General features: G+C 39.0%; 1 protein-coding gene across 4 annotated transcripts in view; it reads right to left on the bottom strand.

Annotated features, from left to right (window-relative positions):
* The window catches only part of FIGN (fidgetin, microtubule severing factor), a 105,268-nt gene that overhangs the window by 1,995 nt on the left and 85,425 nt on the right, over positions 1-17,848 (bottom strand). For all 4 annotated transcript variants that reach the window (XM_050339853.1, XM_050339854.1, XM_050339855.1 and 1 more), the window contains one exon: positions 1-7,711. This exon is cut by the window's left edge and continues 1,995 nt beyond it. In XM_050339853.1, the coding sequence (XP_050195810.1) occupies positions 5,463-7,711 (2,249 nt within the window). In that variant the 3' untranslated portion in view covers positions 1-5,462. The remainder of the gene's footprint in view (positions 7,712-17,848) is intronic.

Genomic DNA, 17,848 nt, shown 5'->3' with positions numbered 1-17,848 from the left:
CAGTGTAAAGACAGTCTTTCTGAGGTAGACTGTTCAAGTTCAAGGACAAGTCTTTTTCTTACGAAATGCATGACATTCAAAAAAAGACAACAAATAAATACTACATGTACAATATGTAGCAATGAGGTAGAAATGGTTTTAAAGAACAAATGTCTGAACGCACATCTGATGAAAAATATTTTTAAAAAGGAAATGAAAAGCCTCTAGCAACCGCATATAAACCACAAGAACAACAAAAAAAAGCAAAACAGAAAGGAAAAAAAAAGAACCACATAAAGTTTAGGTTTGGAAATAAACTTTTGCTTCTTTTTTCTATTATAAAACAACAAGAAGGAATGAATGTGCTCCCAACCTTGGCGTAGTACAGAACCATTTTATAAATATTTAACATTCTATAGGACTGATTCATATATTCTCACACAACTCTGTGGCAAGGCTGACCCATACTGCCGACATTCTACATATCACTGAGACAGGGAGGTGAAATTTTCCTGCTTTCAGTCTAATTGTCTTTGACAATTGCAGTGCCTAGTGCTACACTGCTTGTGTTGTATTTAAAAACAGGGGAAAGAGTAGAGACTTGTTCATTAAAGATGCAGTATCCCTGGTTCACAAAAATGCATCTGGCAGGTTCAAAATCGAATGTCAACCAAAGGTCCTTGCAGAGTGTGAGCTTCAGTTCATGTATTGGTTAGTCACCAGCACAGCTGGGCTTTTTTTGAATTCTGAAATACTATTATCACCATGTTTACTAATGTGCTTCATATAAATTTGCAGACGATTAAATGACTTTTCCTTTTTTTATTATTTTTTTTCTAAGTAAAGAGACAAAGCTATTTTTTGGACATGGTGTGTATGCACATATAAATATTATATACACACATGCACACATACAAGATGGAAAGGAGTTAGTGCTGTGAGGACAAGGTTAGCTTTCAGAGCTGATGATGAAAACCAACAGACATAGATTATTATACATCGGAGGGATGACTTTTCTAACAAAGGCAGAAATCAGGAGTAATTCCTTTAAGTCAAGAAGGTTATCCCACCTTTAGATCGGTGTAAATGAAAGGGTAGGAGGCCCTACAACTTTTGGTGGCCTTGTTTTGTGACAAAGTGTATCCTTCAGATCTGAGTAATGCACTCTCCCTCGTGATGGAGTGCTTGAGAGAAAAATGCAGGGGGATTATAAGAACAGCCCTTTACCTGAAGTCACGTGTATTTGCGGACAGTGAAAACCTTGGATATATCCCCAAACTTGCTTTCAGTGTATTAACATCTTGATGCAGGAATTAATTTGCATCTTTTTAACTAGACAATCCCCTAAAGAAACATCCTATGAAAAAACACCTAAATATGACCTTGTACTATTTTACAGGGCACAGCCTCCAAATAGCTGGTAAAGACACCCAGATGGTGTTTGGCCTATGTATTTTAGTCAGATGGTTGATTTTCCCGTTGGTAGGTTTGTAATGTTCAAGAAAACATTTTGCCCATCTATCTGCATTTGAGTAGAATACAGACTGACTAATAGATAAATAATCCCTGTGAAAGTAAATAGCCTTAAAGTAAACTGCCTTCACATTCCATTGATCAGCTCAGTCAGCAAACTTTTATATATTGTCACTAATGTTCTAAATATTTTGAAGAGAAACATGCCAGAAGTACAGAGTATTTCCATTTCTGTCTCACATAAGGTCATTATGAACTCCTCCTTGAATTGATATTGATCCTTCAGCTTGCAGATATATTCCTCCAATTTATTTTACTTTTGTTGCTGTAGGAATTGTTACTGAAGGTACAAGGAAGAAAATGAGCTGATGCAGAATGGAATCCACACATAAAAATACAACGTAAAGCATCTGCAGTGATAGGCTGACACAGCAAATGCTCTTTAACCATTTCAGATTCCTTAAAATTCAGGGCTGTGCCAGTGGCAGGAAACCCCAGCCAACCACTTGGACATTTCTGTGGCAGCAGCCCCCAGCTTTGCCTAATTGTAAAAGACAACAAAGGGCTTTCTACCATGGAAATGTCTAAGACCAGCAAATACTTAATCCTGAAAACACCATTAAAACATATTTTGTCTCTCTTCTCAAAAACAATTCTAACCTTTGGGATCTGCTCAAGTTCAGGATCGTGTTTCTGCCCTTTCTGGACCCTCCTTGACAAGAAGGCTGCTGACAGAGGTGAAGGACCAGCAGCATGCCAAAACCTGCTCACTAGGGAAAAAGCAGGGGCTGAATGTGGGAGGAGGAAGGAAAGCAGTAAGAAGGACAGGATGTGGCAGGGGGTTTAGCCAGTTTAGCCCTGAATTGCATCAAAGGAGTGGCCAGAAACCACTTGCAGAAGGGTTAAGGTGCCTCCTGTTAGCAGTTCCTGGCCAAGTTCTCACCAAATTCAACAGGCACCCTCCCAGAGCAAAGTCAATGACAGCTGGTGGTAAGGAAAGATTTGGGTAATAATCTGGCTCTGTTTTCCTCTCCTTACAGCAGCTGTGATAGGGGTGAAGTTTTTTCTGCTGCCCCAAAGCTGTATCAAGACCTGAAGAGCGTGAGCATGTGTGTGTAGAACCTGCATTTGCACACCATCTCAGTTTCTGCCTGCTTCTCACTTTGGTTAACATTTGAAAAATCTTGTTTCCCAGAGTGACTTTTTAAAGAGGATGACTTAAAGCTGGAAGTCAAATGGACCATCTACAATTATTTTTTCTTTTAGTTTGGCTACTGGATAAAAAAGAGGGGAAAAAAAACCACTCTAGTGCGTAAGTTTTCAGTTTACAAACTGCAAAAAAATTCGATAGGAGTATGATTAGGAGAAACAGTTTATCCAAACTTGTTTGAGCCTTTTAAATGAGCACAGCTCAATGGCAGGTATGAAAGGCAATGTCTAAGACAGAAATTGGGTCAGCGATATGCAACAGCGTACTTGCCAGTGTGATCAGTGTGAACCTAGGGCTAATGGGGACATCAGGATCTCCCAGATATGAGGATGGTGGAATGATTAGGGTGAAGAAGCAGCCTGTGGGGGTTTGGGTAAGCAGGGTCATAACAAGGATCATAGACTGTAATTGCTGTTGAAAAGAAAAAATAACAAAAAAAAAAAAAAAAAAAAGAAAAAAAGAAAAGAAAAAAAGGAAAATAAAGAAGAGAAGCAGGTGATGTACTTAAATCTTACTTTCTACATCCTTAATGAAAGGCACTGTTTTTAAAATGGTACTTTTATGCTTAAAACATAAAGTTTTAGATAGACAAAATGTTTGCCAGGAATCCATCTTAAATTAGATTTTGGTTTATTTGCTCTGTTTTTAGCATGTTCTATCTAAATATATATATATATCTTAAAAGAAAAATAAAGGAAAGTAATAATCAAGAGTCATAAATTTCCAGCAATATCACAAAATCCCTCATTAGCTTTTTGAACGCTAAATGTCTTCACCGATTTAACAAAACGGACAAGGTCTGTACAATTTTTGAGAAGACAAACATGACCTAGTAACAGATTGGTATCTCTCTTCTTGGGGCTTTTCAGTGCATTTCTTTAACGGTCTTGAACGTACATTACTTAAGAGAAACATTAAATGCCAGTGCTTTGCAACAGTTTTGTTACTGTTTCTTTAAAAGTAAACAAACAAAAAATACATTCAAAAAAAGCAAGGCTGTTTTGTTCATGTGATGGCAGAGGCTTTGGGCAGCTGCAACACACACTGCTCTTGCTCAGAGACATTACCCAACATCAGTCAGCTGTCACCAAAAGAGTTGCACAGAAAGCATTAAAGGATAAAAAGAAAGAGGGGGGCCAAAGGGGTGGGGAGGGTGAACTGAGCAAAATGCCACACATGCCAACGAGTCTTTCCAGAAGGAAGACACCAGGATATGTATATTTGGGGGAGGAAAGAGGAGGGGGTAAAGAGCATTAACACAGAGAAAAACTTGACTTCAGGGGAAAAAACAGCAGCTCTCTGAAACTCGTTTAGCAGGTTCGCATTCCTAATGTAATCTGACTTGTGTTAGTGGTGGTTTTTGCCCTATTTCTTACTTTGCTTTCCAAGAGAAACGTAACAAAACTGAGGTAGAAATAATGGTGGGTACACTTCAGCCTAAGATTTCTAATGGATGCTAAATGAATATTGCATTAAGGACAATGAAGCCGTACATACACAACAAAAACTCAACTTTACAGTTTGGGAAGGGAAGTAAATGTACTTTGAGGGTTCAGTTTTGCTTTATTTGTACTGTTTGTTTGGTCACAGTCCACTGCATTGCTATAAACAGCTCTGCAACTCATAGCTCTGCCAGCGACCTATACTGATTCTACTCCCTACAGCTTCACCAAAATAGCCTCAAAACTATGACTAGGGCCATGCAACAAAGGTCAGCTGTCACAGCTTAAGGTAATTTGCCTCTCAGAATCCTACCAAATCTTATGTTTGACTGTTTCAGATGCTAACATAAACCAATTAAGTGGCTCTTTTATTCATCTATGCACCTTCTAAAGACTGTATCATGTAATTATCAAGGAGCAATATGCTGAGAACTGTTACAGTTTACCAACAAGAAAAATCACTCTGCTCTGGTTTGATCTGACAAATTGGCAAAAGAACCATTCCTGAATATGGGGAAATGTTTCTGTTTCTATTTTTAAAAACTGTAAAGCTTCAGTCATATCACACTTTAGTTTTTTCCTGGATACATTCAAAGTAATTTTCCTTGCCATTTTCCAATTGTTGAGGTAAACATACATATTTAATATAAAGTAACATTGAAGCCTAGCCTATAACTCTCAGCAGTACATAGTGCTTTCAACACATTCCTTTGAGGTACTGTACAAATCACAATCACTTTCCTGAGTTTTTGCAGACAGAACATTAAAAGAAATGAACTGCAGAAATTAAGGTCCAGATTACCATTACCCTGTTTTACCTGTTCTTAGTTTAACACCACAGAACAGACAGGATTGAGGAATACTGTTGCTCTTAGAATAGCAAAAATCTGGCTCTCTGTCGCAACACAACCGTTCATCTCTTTAGTCCAATAATGTTTGAAGTTAAAGCTCTTTATATTAGCACATGCCACCAATGTAATTGTGAGGCAAACAAAAAATAAAGCACCACTTCAGGCACTTGACAGCAACTAAATCTCAAGAACAGCAGAATGGAATCAACACACAGGGTTCATGTCCTTCTGAAATCAACCCACTTGCACCTTGCTCCTTGGTGAGTATTGTCTAGCTTGAACAGAACTGAGCATCAACATGCGCTTTCTGTCATGTGTGGCTTTTTCAGATCAGCAGCTCTTGTTTGATGCACTTTTCCTTCAAGTATACCCTGGCTCTTTAGAGGCAAGGTAAATTGTAGTCTTCCCAGTACCCTTTGCAATTTTAACACTACTGAAAAGGGTTCTCTACCCTATGTAGCAGATTCTGTGTGTGCCAACATTCATTACATTTTTTTTTAAGTAGCATCACTGACTGCAACCAAACATTTTGTTCCATTCAACATATGTATCAAGCTCTTTTTGAGATATGCTAGGCTGTATCTTGCAGAAAGCATTTTCAAAGTCTTGATATGTAACTGGCCTCAACTGGCTGGGCATAATGGCTGAAAGGTCTGTGGCTGGCATGGCATGGAGTGGGCCCACCACGGCTTCCTGACACAAGTGAGCCACATCTAGTCCAGAAAAGCCTTCTGTGCGCTGGACAAGCAGTGCAACCTCCTTGTCATTGAGACAGTAATTGTGCTGTGAGAGCAGTTGTACTATTATCTGGTGTCTCGCTGTGCTGTCAGGAAGTGGGATTAAAAGTCGTTTCATGAAGTACCTTCGAAGAGATTCATCAATTTCCTCTGGTTTACTCGTGGCGCAAATTACTACTATTTGGTCCTCAGCAGAAGTCAGTACAGTGTCCAGCTGCATAAGGAACTCGGTTCTCATCCGACTTACTGGACTATGTTCTTCACTCACTTGAGAGGAAAGGAGCATATCAATGTCACTAACAAAAATCACCGAGGGCTGGCGACACCTTGCCACGAGGAAGGAGGCATGGACAATTTTTTCTCCTTCCCCTAACCACTTTGTGACAAGGCCAGAGCCAGGGATTTTGAAAAACGTGGCCCCCAGCTGACTAGCTATACATCTGCCCATTAATGTTTTGCCTGTTCCCCGAGGTCCAAATAAAAGGATGCTCCGAGGTAGAGCAGTCAGTCCATTGAATGCATCTGACCTCAATACTGGCCATAAAACCTCCTCCTTAATGACGGCCTTTACTAGATCTAGGCCAGCAATGTCGCTCCAGTCCACGGGAGGTCCTTGGTTGATAATCTCATTGGTAACAAGGTCAATGAGGTGTGTGTCAGTATTCTTCAGTTGCTCGTCCACAGAGTGGTTGGATGAGGTAGCTGCACGAAGTCCCGGGCCTTGCATTGGGTGAGGGAGGAGCTGCCTGTGCTCGTCACCGTGCTCATTCATTACTGGGGAGGTATACTTCCCAAACGAGTCACTTGATCTCGAACCCAGTGAGTTTTTAGCAGTACTATAGGATGGGGGTGTTAGAGCCCTACTGGACTGGCTACTGAATTTCCTTTGCTGTTCAGAGGACATTAGCTGCTTTGTTGGCTTAAATGCTAAGGATGATGTTTCAGCACTTCTGTCAAAACCATTCCCCCTGTTTGCATTTGAAATGCTGTTGTCTGGCATTCGATACATGGGACTCTGTGTAGATCTCTGTTGGCCATAGCTGTAATTTCCATAACTGGAGTCCATTTCTCCTTGCCCTGCCATGTAGAAAGCTTTCCTTTTGAGAGAGCTGGCTGAACTGTTTGTCAGGGCGGACGGCGCGATGGGCGTCAGACCGTGGCCCTGGTAGGAGTAGCTGGGGACAGTGGTCGGGGGCAGAGGGGTTGGAGCAGGGATTCCTGAAGGCAGGTAAGCCGAGGGTGGCGGGGCACCCCCAGGGCTGTACCCAGGGCCAACAGCGGTTTGAGGAGGATAACTGGCAGAAGGGTAGCTGTAACTGGAGAGGTTAGAGGTCCCGTTGTAGCCGGGGACGAGGGCTGGTGGTGGTGGCGGTGGTGGGGGCTGTAAAAGTCCCGAGCTATGCAGGGGAGATGGATGAGGGGATGGAAGTGCAGGTGCTGGCTGGCTGCTGTAACTGGTATGCAAGTACGAGCCGTTGTATCCTGTGGCATATTCCTGAGATGGGAGCCCTGAATGAAGACTGGGAACGGTGTGACTTCCACAGGTGCTGCTGGAGTAACTGGGTTCAGCCAGGTTACTGGCCACCCCAGGAGAGCTCCCGATGCTGGCTGAGACGTCTGCGGGAGGGAGGGCTGCACTTACCCCAGCTTTGCTGGCTGTGATGACATCTGGGACACAGTTCATGGGATACACACTCTCCGAGTTCAGTGATGGCTGCCAAGGCTCACTTTCATTCTTCCGGCCGTTCACCAGCCCCGAGGGAGCTTCAGAGTAATTGCTGAGAATGGGCCGCTCGGCTGGGCCTTCCAAAATACCGGAATATTTTTCTGCATACTTTTTCAGAAGATTGGAGGCGGTCAGAGCCGAGATGTCATCGTTGGCCCAGGCATACTGGTAGGTGCGCTGCAGGTGCCCTCGGTAGGCTTCCACCTTGTGGGCAGGGGACCGGGTGGTTGAAGTGATGTCGAAGTGCTGTTCTGGCCACTGGGCATGCTCCGGCGTCCACTGCATCTTCAAGCCTAGGGCAGCAGGAAACAACAGAGTTAACAGTGACCTCAGCCTCTTTCACATGTTTTTAAATGAGTTCTCTAACATACTGTCTGTAAACTTCTTCAGCTCTCTGAAACACTGTACTTAACACCACCAGTCCTTAAAGAAAGAAAATGCAATGGCCTTATGAAGTACTATGAACTGCTTGGTTTACTACAGGTACATACACATTTTTTACCAAAAAATGTTTGTATAAAAAAAATGTTTGTATAAAAAATACAGGTAATGCTATATTTCTCAAAGTAATTAAATAAGACAGTATATTTTAAATACTCTGAGTGCAGATTTACTGTTAACGTCCAAGGCTCTGTCCTCTTTCATCACTGTTTCAATTTTATATTTTAACCAATATAAAAATATGAGACACAGCTGACAGATCACATGTAGGATACCTCTCTTATTTGGTACTGAACACCTAGTTAGCAGAGTATAATGCACCCTGCGCAGAACAATATGACACAGACATAGCAGGTCATTCCATAATCCAACTCTCATCTAAAGTGGTCCACGACAGTTTCAAATCTGCTTCGTGGAGTGCAGCAAAGCAATCTCCCAGGCAGCGCTCTGTCGCTTTCATCACACAAAGCCTACAACTCGGTATGAATTACAACTGGCTCCTTTCTGCCTCTCAGTTCTGTTGTTGAGGGTCTGGAAAAAAAAAACAAGCATGACTTGTCTGTCGGTCTCGTTGCTTGCTCTCTCTTCCCCCCCTCCGCTTCACAGCCTCCAGGGTACAAAGAAAGAGGGTTAAAGAAAAAAATAAAGAAAAAAAAAAAAAGATGAAGAAAAGGAAAAGGAAATGAAGCCAAGTCCCTAAAAGTTCTGTGGATTTCACAGCTAGCTATAAAAGCCCCCCAAAACAAACAATACAAAGCCAAAACAAAATCTATCAATAATAAAAAAAAAAAAACAAATTTCGTTTTAAAGCAATTAATCTTTTAATAATGTGACATGAATTATCTCCCTTCCTTGTGATCCATTGAGTCGGGTAAGAGCAATTTACAAGTGTTAAGATAACCCCCTCCAACTCGTACCTATGCATGGCAGACACATTGCTGTGTTTTGTACAGCTGTATCAAATAGACCTCCTTAATCTCTCTCGTATTACCAAAAGTGATTTTTGCAAACAGTCTTGTGCCCTCTGGCACAGATTCCCTGATAAGGCGGAGGCCTAGTCGAAATGAAGCATCTGTGGCACTCGCTCCCCTCTGAATTACTGCAGTCTATTTTGACAGCTTCTACCCCCTCCTGTTTCTCTCCCCAACCCCTTTAGCTCTTCATCGCCTGACTCTGGCATCTGACATGGCCAGCTTAGCCTCGCTGAGCTAAGCCTAACACAGCACACAGTTTGGTAACAGAATGGCATGTTTATTCCCTTCTGACTCCCTCTTCCTTGTTTGCAAAACCACTGCACCAGACACTGGAAGTTAATTAGCAGGATGATGCTGTGCTAATTGTGTTAATTTACAAGGTTTTAGTCAAAGAGAATCATGCCAGGGCTGGCACTGCTGTCATGCTTCTGACTTAATGATTAAGAAATACTGAAAACAAGGTGGGAAGGATTGCAGTAATTACACAATAAATGAATAAAGCAACAGATTCATTTGCAATTATATTTTATTGTGGTTGCACTCATTTGCATTTGGAGTATTTTTTTTTTTTTTTTTTTGGATTCACGTATTTGCAAATCTTAAAATCATTTAAACTTTGGCTGAAAACTGCAAAGTACCTCTAACTGAGCAATATTTTTTTTTAGTACAAGTTGCAAATCTCACTCCACCTGAGCATGCCATTAATTACTTTTGGGTTTTTTTTTATGAGTGTTCTTTTTCTCTCTTTTTTCAAATACTTTGACAACTTGAGAAAAACGTCTGCTAACAATTATACAGTTATGCTATAAAAGTTAATTCAGAGAAGTGCTTTTGACAAATGCAGCTTTGAGACTGAGATTTTGGCAGATTTATTTCTTTCATTTAGCATTAATATAATAGTTTTTGCTAATTCTTTCTGATGTTTCAACCACTGCCTTTCAGAGGGAATAAGTATATCACGAAATTGGGAGAAATTATAGAAATCATGCAATTAAATGATTGCATTAAAAAATGCAATTTTAATGAGAAACTATCAGAAGCTTTCCAGAAATCATACTTTGTTAAATTCTGCTGGAAATCTGAAGAGAAAATCACCAAGAGCCAAGTGCAAGCAATCAGTATCTAAAAATTCTTCTCATGTCATGAGATTTACTACAAGTTTTAAAAGGCAAAAATATGAATGTTCCTGTAACATAGAACTGCATAACATCATACAAGTTCATTGTCCAATTGGAAAAAAAAAGCCAAACAAACAAACAAACAAACCGTATCTGTGTTCTGCAATATTTGGTTTATAACGTTACCAAAGCACTGAAAGCTTCTGTTACAGAGATGCAGAACTTGAGTAGACTGATGTTTCTCCAGATACTAATGAACAGATGCAATGAGAAAGACTCTTTGCAAAGAATGCACTAAAGCAGCAGTGAAACTCTTGAAGGTAAAATAGACATGGATGGAGCAGAAAACCTGGTACTTGCACTGTAGTTAATGAATATGCTTTTGGCACATTAACTGCTTGTAAAAGAAAGGCTATTCAGTTTAAAGAGATAAAGGAATGGACTAGGTCAGAGCACAAAAACATATATCACACACTACCCACTTTGTAAGCTTTTCAAAATACCTTTCACAAATACTTTAAAAATTTCATCGCTGGATCTTTTTTATTTAGAATGGATCATGTGCTTTTAAAATAATTAAATTTCTAGTCACAGGGGGGAGATGTACTTAGATGGTTTAGAAATTACATTCTTTGAATTTTATTTGTCTAGATTAATTTATTTTCCTTATTATTAGGCTGCTAAAGAACGTCAGAAAATCTAAATTATCCATTATAAGAGGAGGGGGGAAAACACATCATCAGCATCCTTTATTTAGAATAATTGCTAGATAGACCAGTAGTTTCACATTGTCATGCTATCTTTGGATATGCTCACTGCACAATAATTGAAAGTTTATTTATTGATGCATATTAAATACCAGTGCATTTAACAAAGGCTGTAAAGGCAGGATTAGGCTTTGATTAGATAAGCTTAAGAGAACAGGACTGTTCTCATCCCATGAAACATGAGCATTTATTCCAGCACATCGCAATCATTAGTGTTATTTGGAAGCATAGGTTAATAGTTAACCATAAGCATATTTTTTGCTTTAGTAAGCAGTGAAGAAGTGTTTACATGGAGACCAGTGGAATGGTCTGGACTGGGGGGCACAAAGAGCCATTTCCTCAATTTGATAATAATTGAGAAAGCAGCAAACTTTTGCTAGGTTTGACTCTATTTGTTAATAGTTCAAAAATTATTTGAAGAAAGTCAAATGTCTGACTTGGGAGATAAAAAGAAGAAGCTGTGGTTGTTTATAATTATGCAAATATTTCTCTCCCTCCCCCCTTCCTGTTGGTAGCCACTTCCTCTCCATATTTTAAATTTTATTTAAGTAATTGCTTTTTGTTTGAGCTGATAAATCTTCCTGCATTTCTTGTTTTAGGAATCCAAATGCTGACATAAACATCTAAAATCAGGTAAATGAGGGCATATTTAGAGGTTGCATTTTTTATTTTAGTGTAATTTAAACTCTGACATAAACCATAGTCCTGCAGATAGTGTATTTGCTTAATAACTTCCTGAAAATCCAAAAGCAATACAAGGCTGAATGTATTTTTCAAAAAAAAAAAATCTTTGCTAACTTAGGAATCCTCTGAGCTATCCACATTTTTGAACTGTGTAAAGTGTGCGGGTATGGGCTGTAAAAGGCAAAAGGAAAGGATTCTGTTCTTTAAGTACAGGTATGTACTTATCAGAGAACTGCTTTTAAGATAAATTTAATGCATTATATAGAGAGGGAGTGTAGGCTTTTTTAGCAGTATGTATTTTTCCTTGTCCTGACAGCCTTGCTATACATCCCTCTTCCATAATTCTTCCAGCTGGATCTATCTGAATTACATTTAAAGTAATTATAGTCAACAATTTCATTATTGAATTACTTTGAACCAAATGTTTGACCATTTTCCCCCTTCTAATTTTGTGCACTTAGCCTGAAAATGGAAAATCTAATACACAATACTTTATCATTTTCACATAACATAATTCCATATGGCAGAAGTCTACTTATATATTCAGATATTCAGATCTATGAATTAAAGAAACAAAAAAACCCAAACCAAACCAAAAAAAAAAAAAAAAAAAAAAGGAAAAAAAACACCAGTTACAAAAAAATTACATTGCAATCTGAATGCAAAAAGCAACAAGAAACATCCTACACAATCCAGCAGGATCAGCCCCCTGGATGTCCAATGGGGCCTGATCCTGCTGGGAGTTTGAATGAGTTTGTGCATACAAAGAACCCTCCAGTGCTGGTGCCCTCAGTATCAGGTCAAACTTCTCATCCCCTTACAGGATTATATCTGTCAAAAAAGATAAATAACTAGCCTTTCCTTTCAATTTAAATACAAGAGTTTCTGTTGAAAACAGGCATGGAAATGTCCAGAAATACTAGCTAAGACCACACTGGATGAGACAACCACAAAGGATTTACAGTGACCCAACTCACCAGCTTGGCTAGCAACAACGTGCCTTACCCAAAGGATACTGGGACTTTAGTAAACCTCTCATCTATTCACACCTCTAATGAAATAATCAAACTAAAATTAAATCATATGCAACTGTGGTTTTCTGAAGATACCACCCAGAGATGCTGGTGAAAAACACCTGAATGTCACAGAGGTACTGTGCACAAGGCACTAGAAACAGTGCAGCTCACTAACCTTCCCAAGCAGCCTAACAAAGTCTCAGTTTAGATCAGGGGCCTCCAACTGTTCCTTCAACATACCTGAGGCAAAAGAAAATAATTCTTCTCCTCTATTCCTGCTTGTTCACCCCTGCAGTACACAGGTCCCACCTAGCACAGATCTGGAGGTTCCTTTGTAAACATCAGTAGCTCAAGCAGGTTCTTAACTTCAGGCCTGTTGTTAAATATGATCCGAGCAACTGCCTAATGTGCTTTGAAAAGGGTTAGACTGTACCAGGAGGGAACAAGTAAAAGAGATGCTTCTGATAACTGTCCATAACAGACTGGTGGGAACACACTGTTCAAGGTAGGAAACAACTCCAAAATCACAGCTTTGAGTACCACTAACTCTTTTCCCTCTAGACCTGAAAGTGGAAGTGAACTTCATCACTTTGGATTGCCTACATGTTTAGCCAAAGACCCCAAAAACTGTCCCTGCCCACTGAACTGCTACTCTCAGTCCTGTCCACAATTATTCAAGACACTGAGTATTTACACAACAGACCATAATGGTTGTATTTCCCCAAGAAGAAAACCCTTGGCTAAAAAGATTGGCTCTGCCAAAACAGCTATTGACTTGAATAGGTACTTCACTGGCCAGTATGCTTCAATGAGAGCTAAAGGTGCTAGGAACATGAACTTCAGACTCCAAATCCACATTTTAAAATCCTTCTTAAGCATGGGGCAGAGCTAAATAAATGAGTCATACTGTAACCGCTGTTCAAGATGTAGGACACACAACTCCCTGAATTTGTACTAAATCTGATAATATTTCATAAGACTGTATACTGTCATATGTCACACAATAATAAAAATTAATTCAAGATAAAACAATTCTTTTACACTCCATTTTTTATTAATAAGCATAATTTCAGCTGTTTGAAGATAGTGCAACTGATCTCTCTTAATTGGAAACAGGAGGGATTTTGAAGAGTGGATTGAGCTAATTATGTTTTGCAGGGAAAAAAAAAAAAAAGAAAAGAAAATGATTCCCACATTTATTTTCTAATTACTCAGTGAAGACCTCTGCTCCAGTCCATGAGGAACTCCTTTGACGTCAAAGGATTTGGTGGGAGGATGAACCTCCAACTGAGATGCCCAGCTGTACGGTCCCAGCTTTGGAAGCTTTTTTCAGTAAGTGGCAGCCATAAACTCACAAAACCAGGCCTGGAAACTGCTCTCAGCATTTTCTTGGTAGGGGTCTGTTCTTCCTCTTACTATATATGCATGCCCCGCACATCAGTTATTGTTGGCAGCAAGCTGTTGTCAGGGTATTTACAATACGATTTCCATCTAACAAGGATAGTGAAAGTATTTCAGTCTTTAAAACAAAACACTTAAATCACGAGTAATATGGAGGATCACATATATGTCAACAGCACTTAGAGATAAAAGCAGCAAGAAAAATGCTATATATTTTATGAGATTTTGGAACCGTTAAAAATGAAATTCCAGATGTGAAATCTCAAACTGATACATCCCCATTATTTAACTTAAATATTGTCAAATGATTATTCCTTTAAAATCACACTTTCACACCTTACAGCAGCAAATTGCAGTACATCTACAGCAAATGAGTTCTCTCCCTCCCATGCCCCCTCCCTGCCATTTACATAAAGCAGCGCCTTTGATAGTCACAAAGACATTTCTGGCTAAACAGCCTTTAGCAGATCCATCAGCTTCAAAGGTCTTAAGGAACAGAAATAAGGAGAAATAATAGTCAAGAAGCAAAGGGGGACTAGGTCCAGAGATGACACTAGCATGTTTTGCCAGCAGAAGCAGGTCGGATCTGTAGGCCAGTCCAGCAGCAGCCCACAGATGTGGCTGTCGGGGACTGCAGCCATTACTTAAGCACTCACACGACCTCCCAGGATGCTGCCCACCATGGAGGTATTGGTTTCTCTGTGGCAGCAGTTCTTGCCACAAAAACATTCTCATTTCAGGGCTCCATCCTTGCAGTATAACCACACTGATGCACAGTCATCCTTACCACAAGTAAAACCATTTATGCACACATGATAGAACCCACATATATAGAGAATTTGTCATATTTATGATTAATTGTAGTCTATCTTTGAAATATTTGACTTCATTAGTCTGCCCTCACTGTACTCATTTCCCCATAACACTTTTCTAAACCAACTAGAAAACACACTGACAAAAACAATAATTGAATTTTCTTTTAACCTATTATGATGCTTTCTCTTGGCAGGATTTAAATTTTTAAGCTGTTTTTGTCAAGTAGCTCTGAACAGTACCATGCCTTTAAAGGAGCTACCATGCTTTGTCAATGCCAAATGAATAAGATCATAATAATTTCTGAGAGAATACTCACAAGAAAAATACCTGTAAACAAACGTAAGCATAACTTGCATTTTAAAAAATTACTTTTTGCAGTCCAATGAACACACACTTATAGCTATAACATATTTTAAAAACATTTAACATACCACATAATCTGCAATTTATGCCTATATAAACATGAGAATCAATATACTACTTCAGGAAACTAGTGATTCTGAGAAGTAAAATATTCACATAATAAAATGTAATCATGAATGAATACTTGGCCACTTGGCACAAGTATGTATCTATATTTGCAATTGCAAAATCGTTTAGACACGGAGCTTGATTGTGCTCCCACCAAAATGCTTCTTTCAAGGCTCCAATAAACCCAACTGAAGCTTCTAAAAGCGCAGCAAAATATATACTCTCTTTTAAAGCAACAAAATAGCAGAAGTAGCCTTTTATTTGGTTCCCCTTCCAGAACTGAAGTTTAAGGCACATTTACCTTGAAAGAGAATAACACACATCCTTAAAAGCAGAGCAGACAAAATACCTTCATGCCTTATCGTGTTTCTCATGTAATCAACTGAAGCAGGTGAAACACAAAACCCTGAACTTGTTTTTTAGCAAGTTAAGTGAGAGGCAGAAGGAATAAATTTTCAGCACTAGGGAGACTGTTATGGAACATTCAGATCTTGACCTAAGCTCTTCTAGGAAGAAAAAAATTAATATATGAAAATTATAATTTTTAAATATTGGATTTTATTATTTTTTCCATTTCTGTTGCTAATCATCTTTCAGTAAATTGCTTCCTTTTACTCTTTCATTCACACTTAGAATTATTGCTTTGGTTCCTTACCACAAGTAAAGCATTTTTAAAACCTTTTTTCCACGTATCGTAAATCCATTAAGACAATTTCCTTCTTACGCTCACTTCCTTTTGCCAAATGAAGATCATCAGGACATACCACACATGTCCATAGGGACAGCAGAGCTAATGAATATGTATGTTTTATGTCACAACAGAGCACTCCCCTTGTTCTGCAGTATCGACCTTCTCTTATGTGAGTAAATAACAGGTGAGCACTTGTGCATGAGGATAAATGGGGTTAAAACTGCCATAAAGGGACATACTTTATTTGAACAAAGTGGGAGCACAATAAATAGAGATTTAACTGATGCTGAATTATTTTTATATCAAGCTGTTTGAAAATGCTAGAAAATCACCTTGCCCTAAAACACAAGAGCAAGTTACATAGCAAGAGTTATATAAAATATATTTCCCTCCAATTAACAGCAGCAGCACTCTGTATAAATTCATTACAATATAATTTTCAATATATTTTTCACTCACCACACTTAAAAAAAAGTATATATATATTTCACAGCTTTATGTACAGCATCAGAAGGTTAATTCCAGACATTTATCTAGCCAGTCCTATTCACTTTGCAAATATGAAGGCAGAACTCAATTTCAATAAGTTTCAAATAACTGTAGTTAGGTTTGACTCATTACATTCAACTAACAAAAGTGAAAAAGCAAATTTATGTGGGCCAATAATATAATGCTCCAGCTTGCAACCAGGAATATTGCTTTCCTTTTAAAGGAAAAAACTAACAACATAGGAAAGGTATGAGCAGTTGCTGTACTGAGATTAGAGTACCTCTGCTAATTAGCTAAATGAGAACAAATATTGATTAAAGGTATATATAGAAGTAATCTGACACTCAAGAAAAAAAATTCTTAACGTGTCCACAGTGTACAAACCTTTCAAAAAATTTGTTTATGTTATTTATGCTTTTTGCTTTTTGGAAATCTGCACATTAATTTTTAATGAAATAGTAAAGAGATGTTGCGTCTCACACTTCGATAAAAATATTCTATAACCAGGACTGGTTGACATAGTGCATTAATTCAGTGTCCTTCACTCCTGGGACCTGTGTATAATTTAGTCCAGCCTGAAGAAAATAACTTTGATCTGAAGGCTGTAGAAAAAGCTACATATGAAATGAGTTTTGGTGGGTTTAGTGTTGTTTCTTATATACAAGACGACATATGAAGATAAACTGCTTTAGAATGCTCCTGACGTGGCTCAGGATTAAGAGCAGGGAGCTCTTAGCAGAGCTCATCCACTCTCTCCCTTTTTCCCATCATACCAGACACACACCACACACATTTCTCTCTACTATAAGTATCAGAGCAGCTAGTGCTGGCATACACTGTCTTTCCTAAGAAAATAACCTGTGTAAAAGGATTGTATTATTAACCTGTACACTTATTTGGTCTCTCCATTAAAAAAACAACAACAACCAACCAACAATGTCTATATTACAACAAGAGAGAAGACATTGTAAGAAGGGATGATGTTACCACATAGCACCCGAGATTTCCTCCCCAAGGTAGGGAACACCTTAGCTAAGTCATCAAAACTGTACTAATCACGCTCTTAGGGAAAACAGAGCTCCAGCACAGCTCCTTCCCGGGCTCGGCTGCGCGAGCCGCTGACCCTTCCTTTCCTTCCTGCTCCCCACAAAGCAGAGAAACAAGATTAAAAGCAGAAGCATAACCAAAGAACTGACATCCTAGAAACACTAAGCTGAGATAAATCTTTCCCCCACTTAAACCTTTCAATTATTGTATTTCACAAATTCCGAAGATTCTTTCTTGCTCACTCAATAAAATGTATCTGAATTAACGACTGAAAAATGGAATATAGCCAATTTTTTGCATGGTCTTGGTTTGGGACTTACTGTATTGTTTCCTGAGCATTTGAAAGGAACTATACAGATTGTTCACTTAGCTTGACAAATTATCTCGGGGACAGGGAGAGGAGGAACTGAGAATTTTCTATAGGCAAATATAGAAATCTCCCTCTATATATATACATTTATATATTTTACACACACAGGCACCAAGGCACCAGAGAGAGAATATCTCAACTGAGA

The sequence above is a fragment of the Myiozetetes cayanensis genome, unplaced genomic scaffold (genome assembly GCF_022539395.1).
Source record: "Myiozetetes cayanensis isolate MyiCay16 unplaced genomic scaffold, myiCay2020 scf9, whole genome shotgun sequence".
Classification (NCBI taxonomy): Eukaryota; Metazoa; Chordata; class Aves; order Passeriformes; family Tyrannidae; genus Myiozetetes; species Myiozetetes cayanensis.
This window is presented reverse-complemented; position numbering and strand designations above follow the sequence as displayed.